Genomic DNA, 18,032 nt, shown 5'->3' on the forward strand with positions numbered 1-18,032 from the left:
TTTTGTTTTAAAGGGATTTGGGGCTAATGTGGAAAAAGAAAAAAAGTAGGAACCTGTAGTAACCTAATCGGCTGCTGTGGAAGATTACTACAGAAAATGTTGTATGCAAAATGACCAGACAGGCGGAAGTTGTACAGGGCTGTCTGAATACATTTGCATGGAACAGATTCTTCTTTGTACTGTTATGTAATATAGAATAGGGTAATTTAACTGAATACTAAGAAGGTAATTAAGGAATTTGGTTCAGGTGTGGAAGCAGAGATAGATCTAAAAGATGCAGGACGCTGGACCCCGAGGCTTAGAATTGAGGAAGCCTGGTACAGTAAAAGCCTTTGTTTAGTCCCTGATGTTGAAAAAGTTAAACCCTTGCACTTTAATACAGAGGGACTCAGATTAGAATCCCAGGTCTGTCAGAAAGGCCATCCAGGCGTAAAAACTCTGCTAAGTATGTAAGAATGGTGTAATAACTTTCGACTGTTCTCTAAACAACAGGGCAGATGGAAGTAGGTTATTCATCATGGTCCTTTATTTTTTCTCTAAGGTAACATTTACTTGTATCATCCATATATACACACATGCTCACACACACACTGTTGTTTATTGTTGGCTAAGAATGGAAGTAACACCTTAATGCGATTCTACATGAAGACTTGATTTTCACTTTTTTTTTTTTGCCCTAGTTAAGAAAGATAACAAATTTTGTATTGCAATCAAGCAAAGTGTTTTGCTTAAAACCTGAATTGTTTTTGACATCTGTATAGTATCTAGAATAGGGAAAACCCTATGTGATTGTTGTCAGTTGCCAAATGATGACATCAAGTAACTTAAAGCCCTTTACAGCTTATAATTGGAAGATTTTTTTTTGCAGCTTTTCCAAGGTCATGGGGGAAGTCAATTAAAGTGTCTGAAAAGCAGAAGTTATCTTGTTCTCACTTTTCTATACATAGTAATTTTTTATTCGACTAGTGATGGTTTAACTATGCTGTAGTATCTTAGCAGATAGAACTGTTGATCTTAGGATACATTCCCTCATGCTGCTCAAATTCTAGTTTGTTATGTTATGTTTGTCACATGAAATAGTTTGGCCCTGAAAAAGGTCCCTTCAAACTTTTGCTACACAAGTGATTGATCAAAAAAAAAAAAAAAAAGACAGAGAAATTCAAGTACTTATACAGTTAGTCTGTAATTGAAGTTAGATATTTTCTCCTTCATTTGGCTCAGCGTAAATAAACAGTTACATTAAAGCTTATCGGGGCTAAAGATGCTGGAGGTTATTTGGAAAGAGTTATTGGTTTAACAGCGTGTTGACATCATCTGCGAATGTTTTGTATAGACAGAACAAAGATAAGGTGCTAACTAGGGTTGCAAAATATATTGCAAATTAAACCATTACGGAATAGCAGTGTATCCAATTTTAGTATTGCAAAGCACTATGCACACTATATCTGCCTCATGATCTGATTTTTGTCTTCCTACTCAAACTATTTGGGGTAGATTCGTTGTGGACTGTTCTTTGTAACAATGCCTTAGGGTTTTTGGTTGTTACGTCCCTTAATCCTAGATTCCAATAGTTTCATAATCCTATGGTGAAAGGGGTTTCCAAAAAAGAGATCATTTCCTACATGGGTATTGCTCTCTGCATCTTATCCGTGTTGCTAAAGGAGGTCAGATGTCCCCTCAATATCTTTCTGTTTTCTCCATGATGTGGTAACAAAGGTGCTATCATTATTCACAGGTTAAGGCACATATCTGGTTTAAGGGCAGGGCCCAAAAAGGATTAAGGCCACTTTATACTTCTGACGCATAGCCTCTGCAACCGTCAAATCTGTCTCTGTGCACGACCACGCCCCCGGTCCATAGGTTCTGCAACCATCGTCGCGCACCTAAAAAAAAAATCCTGACTAAACGTCTGATGGTCTCATACTCGCACAGACCTCAAGTGGAAGTGCACAGACAAAAAGCAGCTGTGATTGGTCAATAGTATGCCTTTCCGGCTGTCTGTGTGGTCGTCCTTCTCGATTTGATGCTGGGGCACGCCATTTTTAAAAACCGAGGAGTAATAAAAACAATGGATAACGACGACTAAAGGTTGATCGAGGAGGGTCGGAAGTACAACCACTTGTTCGATGCCTCAGACATGTTGTTTTGGAAAATAAATACTCCCGCCGGCGCCACCGAAGAAGTTCTTGTGACCATCCGCCGAAGTTCTTGCGAGTTCTTGAGTAGGCTCCCCCTTGAGCTTTGGCGGGAAAGTGCTGTCCAGACCGACGTTGCAGAAGCATACCAGCAAAACTGGTTTGCGACGAGGCGGAAGCGATATTTGATGTGTGCGGTCGCCGAAGTAAAATCCGCCCTTAACTCTAAAAACACAATGAAAAGGTTAGTTATGATGATAATGGTATTTATGCTTTCAAGGGTTTTAATATTTTCTGTATTTAAACATGATCATTTTTGGCACTGAAAAAAACAGTCAAGAGTGATCTTCTATATTTCTTTGGGGCATTTCCTCAGGAATTTTTCTATTCTGTTCCACAAAATCACCTTATCTTAAGTCTCACTCCAGGAAGTAAATAGTATCATTTTGACATGTCTTTCCTGCTTGCTTTAAATCAGGTTTTGCAAGAAGAAAATTTCCCTCAGCTTGCAACTTGCAAAAGGCAAGTTTTCGTGACTAGTTTTTCTAGTGCTTCATTTGCAAAAGACACAGATTAACCCTACAATTTCTGTCTTTGACAGGACAGTCACCTGAAACCTATTTTTTGCTTTTTAAAGGCACATGTTCCAATGAGTTAACATTTATTTTTTGGCATTGGCAGGATCACAACACACTCGTTGATATTTAAATAAAATGTCCCAATGCACCCTGCATTAATCAACAAACACTTTTTTGCAGAATACAAGCTCTGGTTCTCAGACTGAAATGGCCTCTGCTGTCCTGACCTGTCTCTGTTGTGGTCTTTTGCATTTAGCCCCCGTTGCCACAACCTAAACTTTGCGACACTGACCCCATTTGTTTCAATCCACAACACTTCTTGCACTGGGTTGGAAATGCGTGCCTTACACCACATCCTTTTGAAACTTGCACATTGTTCAAGTGCTATAACATGTGATCCAGATTACTTATACCTCACAAGATGCAGATAACTGCAGTTATAGGAGTTAAATAAAAAAGGTGAAACTGTTGTGTAGATTATGTGCATAAATAACTATTAGTTTGGCATGACATGAAGGCGACCGCCTGCTGAGGTTTCAAAGATGACTGGTTTGCCTTTTTAATATCAGCACTAAGCATATCTTCTTTCCTGGCTCTAGTTTGACTCTCGTCTTCCTCTTGATTTTTATACCATGGCTTCTCTATCGGTTTTAGCTCAGGCAAGTTTGATGGCCATCAAGCACATTGGTGCCAGTTATAGGCATTCCAGTCAAGCTTGATGGTAGCAGAAGCATGAAGTGCTGTATAATTTCCCAGTAGATTGACTATTGACTTGATAAAACAGTTGTCCAGTACCAACAGACAACGTTGCTCCATAAAGCATCAGCACAAATGATTCTAGACGTCTTTATTCTCAAATGAAATGCAGTCTTATTTTACATCTATCAGAATCTAAGTTCACCTGTCGTTACCAAACCTTTTTTTTTTTCCCTCCATATGACGTTCTGATGTCACATAGAATGTTTTTTTTTGTTTTGTTTGTTTTTTAGAAAATGAGTTTATTACCTATCAGTTTAAAATAAACTTGGGTTTGTCTCTTTTCTATAGTGAATCGACACAACCACCTGAAGGACTTCATGCTTGTGGTGTCAATAGTCATAGGAATGGGAGGCTGCTGGTTTGCCTACATACAGAATCGTTACTCAAAGGACCATATGAAGAAAATGATGAAGGACTTGGAAGGCCTGCAGCGTGCTGAGCAGAGTTTGCATGATCTACAGCAAAAGTAAGGGTTTTTCCTACCACCCACATGGCAAACGGTTACATGATACATGAGTCTCTGTTCCACGTAACTTGAATATTATATTATCTACATCTTGTTTGTTCATCTATCCTTTATTGTCAATGGTAACTTAAAGCCCACATATGTGTATAAGTAATAACAAAAATGTAAGCTATTCTTTAAATGGCTATATAAATAAACAACACTTCACATATTATATCGTGCCATTATCCATCTAGCAAAAGCTAGGTTCAAATATAGTCAGGATTGCTGGAAATAGCCATACTCCCATACTGAATCTACAGAATGTAGGGGAAAGGTAGCTGTTAATGCTGATGATAATAATAGCCAAATGTTATTTGATATATGCATGGTGTCTGCTGGAAATAAAAACAAACAAAACATAAATTGGGGAAAATATCTGTTTTTTTTTTCTTAGAGGAAAATCACCTGCAGCAGTTTAATCCAGATTGCCAAAACTTTAAAAGCAGGGCAAGAGCTAGGTATCTCTGATGGAAAATCAGAACCACCTCTAAATAGACCCTTAGTCATCACATGTTTTCTTAAATACCAGACTGTAGTTATTAATAGCATACTCAAATAAGGGGATAATATATATGCTAGTAATATAATAGAATAATCTAAATAAAATAGGGGGTTGGCTCTTTGTAATTATTTCTTACAGATTAAACAGCAACTCCCTTTCAAATGTAGCTTTATCTGGGCTGCTGGTTGTAGAATAGTTTATTTATGTGACTTAAAGGTGTGAGGTTGGCTTGTTCTGTTGATTTCAAGTTGTTCACTAGACTAGAACAAAACATTAGTTGGCCCATTTGCTAAGATAACTAAAGGTAATAAAACCCACCAAAAACATATAAAGAAGCTTCATCCTTTTGGATCTGTGGATCTACTTTGGTAAATTACTGGGAGGAATTTTGAGAATGTGCTTCAAAGCCTGCCTTTGATCTTCCTATACCTTAAAAGGATACTTACGGCCATTAGCTGCACAGGTCAGGGCATTTTTTGTTATCCAAGATTTTCTTGCTCTAATATTAGATGCCCATTATTTGACCTGGCTGTCTGTGCAGTGGTTATTTAAGGTTTTTAAGATGAAATTAAGTCTTGGTTTATGAAATAAGTACAGTAAAATACAGTATTATTGATCCTTGATAGTTTGATGTAATGTTGCTACCTTTTCTACACAGATTCTTCTTAGAAATGCTTGCAACATTTAAAAAAAGAGACCAACACTTTGACAGTTATTTATTTTAAGTTTGTTGAACTGAGGAAAAAAAGCTCAGATCATGTAATGTTGCATTAGAATAAATATAATTTATTCTATGGTCTACGGAACAAGTATCTTCGAAACACGACTACCTAATGCCCGCCTTGATTCTTGGTGACCCTGAATGAAGAGTAGTGGTGCCTCAGGCTGCCTACCCGCACAAGCTTGTTTCTACTCAAAACTTGTGGTACCATTGGAAGATACATACTAGTATACTTAAATAAACAGCAAAGTGAAAAAAGGTATGTGGATAGTACAAGCTAAAATAGTAATAAGAGGCAAAAGAACTTTGCATATTGCCATGAGGCATGTAGTAAACAAAGCAAAGATGTGGGAGAAGATGGTCTGATAGGCTAGAGCCATAAAAAACATTATGGCTTATACAATGAGTCACATGAGTTGCAAAAAAAAAAAAAAAAAAACCCACACATCACCTTAGACACACCATTCCAACTACTACATAGCTTGGGAAGAATCACAAGGTCGTCAGAATATTTTAAGCAGGAACATTAAAACTAGACATAGTTGAGACCCAATGTGGGTCCAGGTAATAAAACACCTTCTATCCAGTCGAAATGAGCTTAATCTATTTTCCAAAGAAGAAAGGGCAAATGTTCAGCACCTAAATTTTTCAAAGCTGATGGAAACATAGTTTAAAAAAATAAATGCAACTATAAATGCGGCAAAATGTGTTGCAATAAAATAGAAGAATCTAGCATCGCCGATGACTCTCACTTTACCATTCTTGCCTCCTTTGTGGAGGTCTATCTCAATTGAAATGCCTTTTCATTATGTTATGTTTCTGTCACAACAAAAAATGTTGATATAATGTTTTATTTTTTTGTAGCAAAGCACTTTAATCAGCTTGTATTGTCTTGTGCTGCATCTCAGATATAGAAGAGTTTGCATTTGATTCAGATCAGCAGTTTTTGGTTCTGTATTGCATCATAGTTTGTCTGCTGTTTAGTCATTTGACTAAATCTCCCCGGTAGTAGAAGCTCAGTGTTCATAATTATTATATTTTGCACATGTTTACAGCTATCGATTATCAAAATGAATACTAATATTTCATACTTAACACATTGTAAATCTGCTAGCAGTAAGGTGGGTCTAGCATGTTTTTATATCAGAGAAAAATGAGGTATGTCCTCTGTGTGGTAGAGCCTTTCTCTCTGATCCCTGCTGCCAGCTGCTCTCTTTCCATTCTTTTAAGCAGATCCTCTGCTGGTATCAAGTAGCCAGGGTCAGACATGGCTTCCCTGTTAGGAGACTGCAAGCGGGAGCTTTGATAAGAGCAGGATTTCCTCTGCCACAGAACTACGACTGTGGTGGGAGATAGTGATAAGAACAACTGCTTAGTATGTTGGCTGTGGTGCTAATTCACCCACATTTGGATATAGATTTAAATTGTGGAGTGGGATGCACACACACCTGAAAAATAGTAGGAACAAGGAGTGCTTATTTAAAAGCTATTTGGCATGCACATTTATAAGTGTTATTGTCTGTTACTACCACTTCCTGGTACCAGGAAAAAATGAGCTTTGCCTTGTTGGCTTGGCTCTGCATGCTAAACAGCAGCATTTTCTCTTCTCTGGGTGCTGCAGATTGTCCAAGTCGCTGCTATAGTTCAGTTAAGGTCAGGGTTGAATGCATTAGCTGGACTGCCAACTAGCCACTTTTCCATAGTTGGTGGTCTGGTCGGCTTTCATTTGTCTGCCCTCCTCTGCTGCCTCTGCTGTTCTGTTTAATAAAACTTGGGAAGATTGCTGCTCCCTAGTGCCCAAAACCATGAACTGCACTTAAACAAATTAGTTTAAAAATAAACTTCCTCAGAGATTTGAATGACATTGCTGCCATTGTTGCAGGATGAATTACCTTATATGTTTAACCTTGCAACAAACCTTAGCCTGTAGGCCCATATGTGAATACTATTTGTGCTTTTTTTATGTTTATTTTTCACTTTAAAATTAATCTCCTTAAAGCCATGAGTAAAAAGTTTTTACTTTTGAATGTGCTTTTTGCAGAAAATGTATCTGGCTTAGAAACTAACCCATGTATCAAAGAACACATAAAGACTTGAAGTCACACTGTGCTATTCTAAGGTTACTCACTGACAGCTGTTTCCATTTCTGGCTCAGCTCTCTCTGATGTCAGTTTATTGTGAGCAGCTTACCAGCTGAGCACAGTGCTCTGCTTTTGCATGTCAGCCATTATTTCCGGTGTTGCACGGCTGATGCAGTGCTCACATTTCACACAAAGGTGGCACTCAAATGCTTCCATGTAATCTCAGGACATATCAACCATACTGATACAGCAAGATTTCCTTTTTTAGCTTTGGAAGTCTCCACTATGACTTGCCTTTAAGTTAAAATAAAACAAAAGTTAACTGTTCCCTGATCCTGCTTTCAGGCTGCAGATTGCCCAGGAGGAGCATCGGTCTGTTGAAGTGGAGAAGGTGACCCTGGAGCAAAAGCTGAGGAATGAGATAAATGCTGCAAAGCAAGAAGCTCAGCGACTGAGGGAGCTGCGAGAAGGCTCTGAGAATGAGCTGAGTCGGCAGAAGTATGCAGAAGAAGAGCTAGAACAGGTACCTCAGTCGTGACATTTTCCACATCACAGTGCTAGTGCAAGTAACCAACCATATCCATTCTCACTCTTTTGTGTGCACGATATTGGTATCAGGATTACCACTGCCCGTAGTGCATATATGATGTGTAGTTGCACCATGTTAAAGATTCAAACCCAATTATTTACACTTCAGTTCTGAATAATTCAGTTTTATCTTTGAAACAAAGCATATACTGATCTCTATCCTTAATGTTCAAGTTGATAAAATGCATTGATGCCAAATGAAGCTCTGATTAAACAAAGTCTGTACAAGGATCCGGGTCCAAGATATGTTTCATTTAAATATTTCAACAGTTTAGTTAGCATAGTCATTCAGTTTAGGTCTGGATTGGCATGGCATTACCTGGCAATTATCTAGGTTCTCTCTGTATTTTTCTTTATATCTACTTTGACCCCTCACCAGCAGTAACCAAGGGGCAAATTGAAAAAATATAGCCACAATTGCCAAAGTAGAAAGAAGAATGTTATTTTCTTTTTTGGAGTAATGAAGATTGATTGATGTGTGTAATGCATAATTCATGGTAGATCAGGAAGTGTTTGCTTTGGGAACATTGTATGTCTAAAACCATTCCTTTATTGCATATTTTGTTAGCTTGTCTGACTGCTATATTAACCATTATGATGTGTTGAATACGATATGCTTCTTTCACAGTTTTTGTGTGACACTTTTGTATAAAGTAGGGCATTAATTCATAAAAAAGTTTATTAGAGTTCTATAAATCAAAGTTTTCTGCCCAACAGCAATGATGATCTACACAGCAGCATTCTATACCCAGCAATTTTAGTATCTAGGCTAGAGCTGTCAGTCTGTTAAAGAATCTGATTGTGAAGTTTAACTTTTTTTTGCAACATAAAACTGACTAAAACCTTTTTAAGTTTTAGTCAACTAAAACCAACTAAAACTATCACCTATTGTAATGACTAAAATGCGACTAAAACTAATAATAGTTTTCGTCCTGAAGACTAAGATTAAATCTAAGATGGCTGTCAAAAACAACACTGGTGTAGAGACTCTGAAACATGCCTTTAGCTGACAGAGAAACACACTTAGAGCAGTAATTATGTGGAAATTGTAAAAAAAAAAAAAAAAGTTATTTAAACATTTTGCATTAAGATAAAAGAAATATCTGTCAATATGCTCTATCCAGAACTCCTTAAGTGGAAAAGCTTGAGTTTCAGCTGGTTTAATTTCGTAAAAAGTCTTCTTTAATCGATTAATCGAGGAAAAAAAAAATACTTGACAGATTTATCCAGTTGCAAATTGGCAAATTTGTGCAGCTCTGCACAAATCAAATCAGGTTTGTTGTTTTTAGATGGCACATTTATATTTTATATAAATTGAAATTTAATTTAATGTCACTGAAATTAATGAAATTTAGGGGGAAAAAAAGTTATTTATTATTGTTGTGCGCCACATTTATCCTTATCATGTTGTTCTAGGTGCGCATGGCTCTGAAGAAAGCTGAGAAGGAGCTGGAGTCCCGGAGTGGCTGGTCACCACCAGAGCCTCTGCAGAAGTGGCTGCAGCTTACCCATGAGGTAGAGGTGCAGTACTACAACATCAAAAAGCAAAATGCTGAACGGCAGCTCCTGGTGGCCAAAGAAGGGGTAAGCAAAACCAAAGTGTCAATAAGATGCCATTTAGTAAAGATTAAGACAGTGGTGGCCTCATTATTGTAGATGTTTCTGAATTATTCAAACACTTACATTATTGGAACCAAGCTCAGCTTTTTGGGGCTTTTTCACAGGCAGAGAAGATAAAGAAAAAGAGAAACACTCTATTTGGGACGTTCCATGTGGCTCATAGCTCCTCACTGGATGATGTGGACCATAAAATATTGGCTGCAAAGTAAGTCAAACAACAACATTGCAAGACTTTGTTAGAAAGTAGCCCAGGGTTTAATTTCCAGCATTCCTATATATGTTTTTATTTATAACTCTGCAGGCAAGCCCTCGGTGAGGTGACTGCTGCTCTGAGGGAAAGGCTGCACCGCTGGCAGCAGATAGAGGTGCTCACAGGCTTTACTATAGTCAATAATCCAGGCCTTCCCTCACTGGCCTCAGCCCTCAACCTTGATGCCAGCTTCATGGGCGGCAGAGCCACGCCTCAGCACTTTGTCATGTCGGACGATATGGACGACTTGGATGAAGGGATTTTACCTGGAACTCTGCAATGTAAGGGGTCTTCTGAATCTGTGCTCCAAGGTGTGGGGAGTAGTAGACGAATCCCTAAACAGATAAAGACTGTGATGGAGAAATAAAAGAAAAATAATCACCCAGCATGACAATTGGGACATCTTGTTCAATATCTCCTGGAAGTTGTCTTCCTGCCTCCCAGGCAATGATGGTTTTAGGTTGAAAATGTTCATCAGTAATTGTTGTTTGAGTTGTTTATGTAAGTTGAAGTAACTGTCGTCTTCTGACACCGTTGCAGTTTACGTTTTTTTGTACAGATGCACTGTTCAGTCATTTAGCTGATTTTTTTTTTTTTTTTACTAATATAGCAAAAACAGCATAAAACCTTTTTCTCCTCTGTCTTTTTTTTTTTTTTTAAGTAGTTAAGTAATATTATTTTTAACAATATACACCAAGCCAATGTGAAAGGATGATGTTACCACAACCTGGAACCTCTTAGGTGATTTTTACTAACTGGGAAAATAAAAAAAAGACAAAAAAAAAAAAAAAAAACATAATTAAAAATCATACACTTGCTTCTTTGCTTTTTTTCCCCAGATTTTGTTTCCTGGCTTATCACTGGTCAGGGCCACATTCATCTAATAATTTCATGGTGCATCTCTCTCTCTTTTTTTTTTTTTCCTTTCCCCACCATTTAAGTGTTTTTACTTAAACCTGGGGCCAATTTTAAAAAAGGCCTTGTATGACCTTTTTTTCTTTTTAAAAATTAACTGTCAAGTAAAAAATATACTTACTAAAATCATTTTGGTTCTGATCATATTTTGGCGCAGCAATTTTAACGTGCTTTCCTGGTTTAGTACAACTTGGAGAACAATTTTGCGTGTGGTAATTTCTCAGATCATCGTTTAGGTTTGACATCAGACACAGAAATATTACATACATTTCCATCTTTTTCTCTAACCTGGATTAGTCTGAGTGCAAGCACATCACACAGTTCAGCTAAGTTAACCAATTAATTGTTTTGTCAAATGATCAGAAACTGTTTCAGCGAAACATGAAGTGTTAGCTCATAATTGTTAACGCGTGAAAGTCATAAAAAATATTAATTAAACCCTCCTTTCTCACTCCCTTTCCCATTTACACCACCTTTGTTTCTTTTTGATTTCCAAAACTCTCTCATTGGCCTTATTTAGATCGCACAATGCAGCCGGGGCGGCGAGTCAGTGACCTGTGGCCTATTGCTTCAGATTGCCAGTTCATGTGGAAATATACTGGTTGGCTTTCATTCATTCCCAAGTTTATTCTTCGAATCGCCTCTTCCTTTGACCCATACCCTTGATTTCAAAATACGCATGAATTGTATGTAGTCAATCACAGCTGAACAAACGGCAAAATTTTCTTATGCTGTTCAACTGGGAACCTTACTATTATTTATAACTACCCCCTTCTCTATACATCTAGTTTTTTATTAATGACATTCACGGTCCATGAATTCTAATCGTTTTATTTGCTTTCTTAGTTTGAAATTATATGAAATAAGTGGTGTTTTTTTCTTCTGGTGCATTACTGAAGCATTTATGATACTGAAATAAAGTGTGAAAATATAAATGCAATCCAACATTAGAAGTGCACCAATTTATTCAACCAGAGATATATTCAGCTCTGATGTTTAACTGGACAATTGCTGAAAATTTGTAATTTTTTTTTTTTATTTATCAAAAAAAAAAAAAACATATTTTTATTCAGATATTAGCATTAAATAAGATACAGCAGTTTGAGTTTAATAAAAATCTAATACATGTAAAGGACTTTATCTTTAATGTGGAGAAGGGTTCCAGTGTTTTTTTTTTTTTTTCTGTGAAAAAAATGTATGGTGAAAAACAAACATTGAAAATTATTACTAGATTAGATTAGATTAGATTAAACTTTATTGTCATTACACAGGTACAGGTACAAGGCAACAAAATGCAGTTTAGGTCTAACCAGAAGTGCAATAGCAGCAGGTGCAAAATAAATAATGGTTCCATAAATACAGGACATGGGTTCTACTGAATAAGTATAGAGATGAATACCATTATAAACAGAATCTTACTGATAGATGAATATAACTGCCATTCTATTTTGCCTTCCAACTATCCATCCATCTGTCCATCCATTGTCTTTTGTTATCCTAATTAGCTGATGAATATCGATTTGAGATTAGGAAAATTTAAAAAGTCTGCAAGTTTGTGTGTTCATGATAAATGTGTAGCACCTTATATCATTTTTGTTTTGGATTCAAAACTTTTTACCACATAAAGCCTGCAGCACATCTTTTCTCTATATTCTATTTTTATGAATCTGCAGGTCAGACTTCAAAGAAAAGAATATATTGATTTGGGCCACAGCAAACTTATTGTTGCATTTTAATTTGCACCTCAGTAATCTTTTCCCTGGACATTTCCTTGTCTATCAAAATCTCTTCTGTTAGTGTTTGCTACTAATGATGTCACTTTTTCCTGCAGCTCCCAGTATGATGTCACTGCGCCAACGCCACATTGACCCCCAGCTGGCTTTGGGTTCCCAGAGGTTGGTAGAGAGTTCTCTGCTGGCAGGGCAGCAGGGAGAGGGAAACCCTTATCCGTCTAAGCCTAGGCCTGCCTTCCTGCAGTCTCGAAGTCATTCGTTTGGGCAACTAGAATGTCTTCCTCTGCAAACTCTCTCCTCAGCTGTCTCTCACCCGTCAGTCATCTGTTCTTCCAACCCAATCCCTCAGTCTCTGCCATCCTTGTCCTCTTCCTCCTCCTGCTTGCCCAGCACCGTTGCTGGCGGTGTTGCACATCATTCCTCCCATGTACATCATGCTGCTTTCCAACCCATGGACCCCATTCCTGATTATATCTCCAAAGTTCAGTCCTCATGCAGCGACAGTCTCGGGTACCAGTCTCACTCTACTCTGTATGCATGTGTGTGGGTCTTTTTCTTTAATCCTTTTCTTCTTCTGTCACTTTTGGTTATTTCATGTGTGACACGTTTTATTCTACTTATAATTTCCGTTGGTTTTATCACCAAGTAATTGTGTTTTTAATTGCATCTCATAAGTAGCTGCTCTCTCCTTTTCTGAGCTTTTACACTGTTCATTGTATTTATTCTCCACGTTGTTCAGCAAGTGTAAATTTCCACTATCCAGGCTTTGCTGAGCATGCACCTTTGCAGGCATAGTGTAGACAAACCTGAGCATGCAACAATTGCTATTACTCTGGAATCTTTAATATTTTTTGTCTAACTATAACATTTTATGTTTGGCCCCTACAGGGACTTAAATCGCTCCGACTCGGACTCCTCGTTGTCCCTCTCACAAGTTGGTGATCGGCTCTCGGCCTACAGCTCCAGAAGCCGTCTAATCAAACCCACCTCTCTTGTGTATGGGCTGCCCGTACAATCAGACGACACCGTCTCCCTGCACTCCCTCAGCTCTAACGGAGGGAACCGCATTTATGAAGCCGGAGCCACAGAGGCTTTTTCCGGCAGCCCAATATTAATGAAGGAGATTCATCCCATGGAGAAGTCACCCAGTATGGGAGAGATCAACAACTTCTCTGAGTCATCCCGTTCTTTTAGCCCCAACTCAACGGAGCCCGATACGCCATCCCCAACAGGAGTTGCGGGGGTGAAAGGTAGCAGTCGCATCCCACAGCTGTCCTCCAAGAAAAGTCCTCTGGAGGAGGACAGTGGATCAACAGGAGAAGACACAGATCCCAGCGTCACCCGCAAGAAACTTCCCTTCAAAATCTTCAAGAAACAGAAGAAATAAGAGCAACATAAACTGAAAGGCTATCAAAGCTGCTTGACTGTATTCCTGTAGTTTTTCTTTCTCTCTTTTTTTTATGTCTGGGGTTTGATTATGGTCAAAAGATGGCAATATTTATTGCCATTGCATCTTTTCTGTAGGTTACAACACCTACTTTGGACTGTGGGAGCAACCAGCTGTTTCGCTTTATCTGCTTATTTGGTCAGTGTTTGAACCTAATGGCAGCGGGCAGGTATGTACATTGGAATGTAAAGTATTATTTATTCCCGCGGAACGTTGCGTCAGTCTGAAAGGGAAACGTCTCCCTCATGGTTTTTCTTTCTTGTTCTACAATTTGACATTTTGCATGTCTTCTCTTTCGGTTGGCTGATACGCTCTTAGTGTTTGCTTGGTTCTTGTTGTTATCGATCCAGCTAAAAAAACACTTGATGCTACTTTGATTACTACCTAACCGCCTATCTTACAAGTCCAAATGAATGCACACTGTTTTTGTGGAGTTTTTTGAGTTTTTTAATTGTGTAAGATTTTTTTTGTCTTTTGTCTTGCAGGCAAATTAAGTGATACATTTAGAGGAACTTAAAACAGAATAGAAGAAGGTAGTTACAGCTTTCACAATCCGATGTTACAATTCAATGTCAGTTTATCAGTAAAGGCTAGTAGATAGAATTCACTAGAAGAACGTCTACTAATAATGTTACAAAAACGACAATCAAAATGGAGGTTAAGGGCATTTATTTTTTCTCTAAATACTTTTTCAACCTTTACTATATTGTAAAGGGGCATAATATTGATTATTTCTCTTGCTTTAAAGTCCAGCTTTATTCAACTTAAGCTACTGTTCCGAGTTGGAACAGTTTAAGACCAAAATAAATGACGTCACACTGACCTCTTTTGTTACTTTGCTTTATAAACCTATATGTGCATCTGATAGCATTTCTATTTTCACTAAAAAGTTCTAATTTAGTTCCAAAGGTGAAACTCATAACAGAGGGAAATTTCAGACAATTTATTTCTGTTAACTGAGGATTGAAGTTTTTCCAGAAAATAAAGATCGTAGATTAAATTTTTCAGGAAATTTTCTTAATTTTCACCAGTTAATCAATGACACAAAACTACATGTAGTATGAAATACAAAAGGCCATTGCTGGCTGCTCAGTGCTGTATCAAAGCATGGCTGTGGAAAGTGGAGTGGAAGGAAAGAACTGAACAAAAACAACTTACTAAATAATTTACAAGCTGAATGACATTTTGAAACAATTATATTTGTATATCAGACGGATTAACCCAGGTAAAAGCCCTACTGCATCTCTGGTTCAAGAGTGGCTTTAGACATGACACGTTACACTGCAAAAAATATCAATTTTTCTTAAAATAAGTGCATTTTTTTCTTGAATTAAGCAGGTTAGTGAGATACTCTGCCAATGGAATAAGACAATTTACATTTGAAATAAAAACTAACTGCATTGTCTTATTTCAATTGCATATCTCATTTACTTATAAGGGTAAAAATGCTCATTCCATTGGCTGATAATTTTATTTTCCTACTCAAATTAAGAGTAAATACACTTATTTTAAGAAATCTTTACTAAGTTTCAGAACATTTTTGCTGTATAAAGTTGCATATCACAAAAATATGTCAGCAGATGGTTGATTCAGAAACTCAAACTGCAGCCCCTCTCCACGTCCAATATCTCCCAAATATTCTTGCGATTATGTTTGCAGTTGTTACAAGGCTGCGTTCATCCTTTGTGTGTAACTTTTTCCTTTTGCTCAACTTTCCATTTCTTTATTTTGATGCCACATCCTGAACATTAAACTTTTTAGTAGTGATATTTTGTTGTATAACCTCCCTGCGGAATCCATTGATGTGCCGATGTGTCCTTCACAGCTATCCTCCAACTCATAAAATGAATACATTCAAACCCAAACCATGGAATATATTTCGTTTTTCCTGGATTTTGTGTTTTCTTCAGCTTTCTTTTCAAAATAATCCCCCCCAAAAAAGAAAATGTAGATCAGTTTGTGACAGAAATGTGAGTTTCAGTTTTTGGAAATGACTAAATCATTCGATGCACCTGTGTGGTTTGTAATAAAGTAGTTTTTAGACGATTAGATCTCACATTTTTAAGTGATCAGTTTAATGAGAAAGGAAACCTCTGTATTTCCTTCTGTATCTTACTGATCCTTTCTTTTTGCTTTAGTTAATGTAACATTAGTCAGAGAGAACTGTTTGGTAAGGGCTACAATTACAAGAATATTTATTTGCTCAATTTAAGAAAAAAAAATAGACTTTGGTTTTATAAAAGACAATAATAAAGTTGTTAAGACAAAAACAGCCGATTGTGTAAAAGTGCCAAATCTGTGTTCTTCAGAGGCCTTTATATTTGTGGTGTGTTCAAAACCCTTGAGCCCCTTCTATCCAGAAACCAAACTCCAGGATGTGCGCTGTACTGCACAGCCAGAGTTTCGATACTGAATGTTTGAGGGTATTGTTACTGTAACAGTACCATAGGTACAACATGTTTACATTTGTTACAGATGAGTTTAATTCTCAGAATATTGCAACACAGAAAGTTGTGCCACTTTTGATGCAAGTTGCTTCATTTTAAGCACAAAGCTATGCACCAGTAGTTTTAGTTGTTTCTAAAGTAGTGAGGACACCAATACTTGTAAGGTGCTCCTGATAAATGATCAACCAAAAAGTGCTGCAGAAGACAAAGTGTGTCTCCCCCTTGGCTTCATAATGTAACAGGTGGTTTGGACGCAGAAGACATGTTTTAATGACTTTAAGAGACCATCTTAAAAAAAAAAAAACTTTTCTTAATGGTACTTTTTTTTTTTTAAGTGTAATTTCTACCTTTCTCCCTTTTTTTTCCCTCCTGCACGTCAGCTGTAAATTGCAAATTCCATCTGCGTGTGTATGCGAGTGCGTCTGTCTCCTCCCAGTATATTGCACTGTAATGTTGATGCATGTCAACTATCATAACAAAACCCTATATTGGGTTGAAAGAATGGATCAGCTTAAGTTCTAACCTCGCTGCCCAACTTTTCTTCTTGTTTCGAGCATATATTTCTGAATACTTGCAGTATATTTGTACAGAGAAAACTATACTTTTTGCATCTGTGGTGGTCTGGACTTTGATGGCACTCTTGCATGTTAGCAATAAACTATTTTGAATGAAAAACAGATTTTTACTCATTAATGTTACAACCACAAACTTTCGTATATTATAGATGTATTTTATGTAATGAACCAACATGCAGTAGAGCATTACTGTGAAGTGGAAGGAAAAGAATCCCATTTTTTCTGTGATGGACTAGAAATATCCCAATATCCCTCTTCCAGCCTCCATGCAACACTTCAAGTACAATCAGGTACCGATGATTGAAAGATGGATGGTTTAAGTCTTTTTTTTTTTTGTCAAAAGTAGCATTCATTTGAATCTCTACCTCCGAGTCAATACCTTGTAGGACGGCCTATCACTGTATAAACAGCCAGATATCTTTGATGATCGTTTGAGACTGAACATAAGTTTTATTTTTTGTAAAATCACTCAACTGGATAAGGTAGAGCTAAAAAAAAAAAAAAACATTAAAATATAGGTCTACACTTCGTCTGCTGTCACATGAATATGTTTCCATCTATTCTCTCATAGATCTTGCAATGTTTAGCGTGAGCATCATGTTGGAAATTGAATGTCTGGCACTAATGCATCATTTTAAACTTCTAACCATTTGTCTCTAGGATATTGGTAATTTTTTAGTATAACTGACTGACCAGCTTCTCTGCTATTGACAGGCAATGCAATGCTACCACCACCACTACAGGTAACTAAGATATAGCAGAGGTGGCCTAAAATTTTCAGCTCTGGCTTCATTTGACCAGAGCCTCTACCCTTCATGACAGAGAGCGCATTTAAAAAAAGTTTTTATTTAGCTTTACCTCAATAATGACATTGTTATCACTCTGCCCGCTGCTGCTCTCTACATGTCTAATATGTTTCTTATTGGTCTCATTTTTCATTGGAGCTGATTTTTTTCTGCTGCCCCTTCCAGATTTACCATTTCACTACCCTAACCCATCAGATCAAGAAGACGGCCCTATTTTGGGAAGATTTTCAGAGGCATTAATGCAATATTTTAATGCGTTAGCAGGACATGGTTAACCAGGAATGAAGTCACCAAAATAGGCCAAATGTTGTAGTCCAGCAAAGCATTTGTCTGGACCTAGATCATCATGCAGTTATCTAGATCAGTG

At 37.4% G+C, this 18,032-nt stretch overlaps 1 protein-coding gene across 2 annotated transcripts in view; it reads left to right on the forward strand.

The window, feature by feature from the left end:
- LOC107087798 (stromal interaction molecule 1-like) overlaps positions 1-15,237 on the forward strand; it is a 35,963-nt gene extending 20,726 nt beyond the window's left edge. The window contains exons 7-13 of one of the 2 annotated variants that reach the window (XM_015379561.1): positions 3,761-3,938; positions 7,630-7,807; positions 9,289-9,456; positions 9,597-9,697; positions 9,794-10,023; positions 12,489-12,900; positions 13,279-15,237. In XM_015379561.1, coding sequence (XP_015235047.1) covers positions 3,761-3,938; positions 7,630-7,807; positions 9,289-9,456; positions 9,597-9,697; positions 9,794-10,023; positions 12,489-12,900; positions 13,279-13,777 — 1,766 coding nt within the window. In that variant the 3' untranslated portion in view covers positions 13,778-15,237. The remainder of the gene's footprint in view (positions 1-3,760; positions 3,939-7,629; positions 7,808-9,288; positions 9,457-9,596; positions 9,698-9,793; positions 10,024-12,488; positions 12,901-13,278) is intronic. The other variant, XM_015379562.1, reaches the window with a different exon arrangement.
- The last annotated feature ends 2,795 nt before the right edge of the window (positions 15,238-18,032 follow it).

This window comes from Cyprinodon variegatus, unplaced genomic scaffold (genome assembly GCF_000732505.1).
Source record: "Cyprinodon variegatus isolate N-32 unplaced genomic scaffold, C_variegatus-1.0 Scaffold194, whole genome shotgun sequence".
NCBI classification, from domain to species: domain Eukaryota; kingdom Metazoa; phylum Chordata; class Actinopteri; order Cyprinodontiformes; family Cyprinodontidae; genus Cyprinodon; species Cyprinodon variegatus.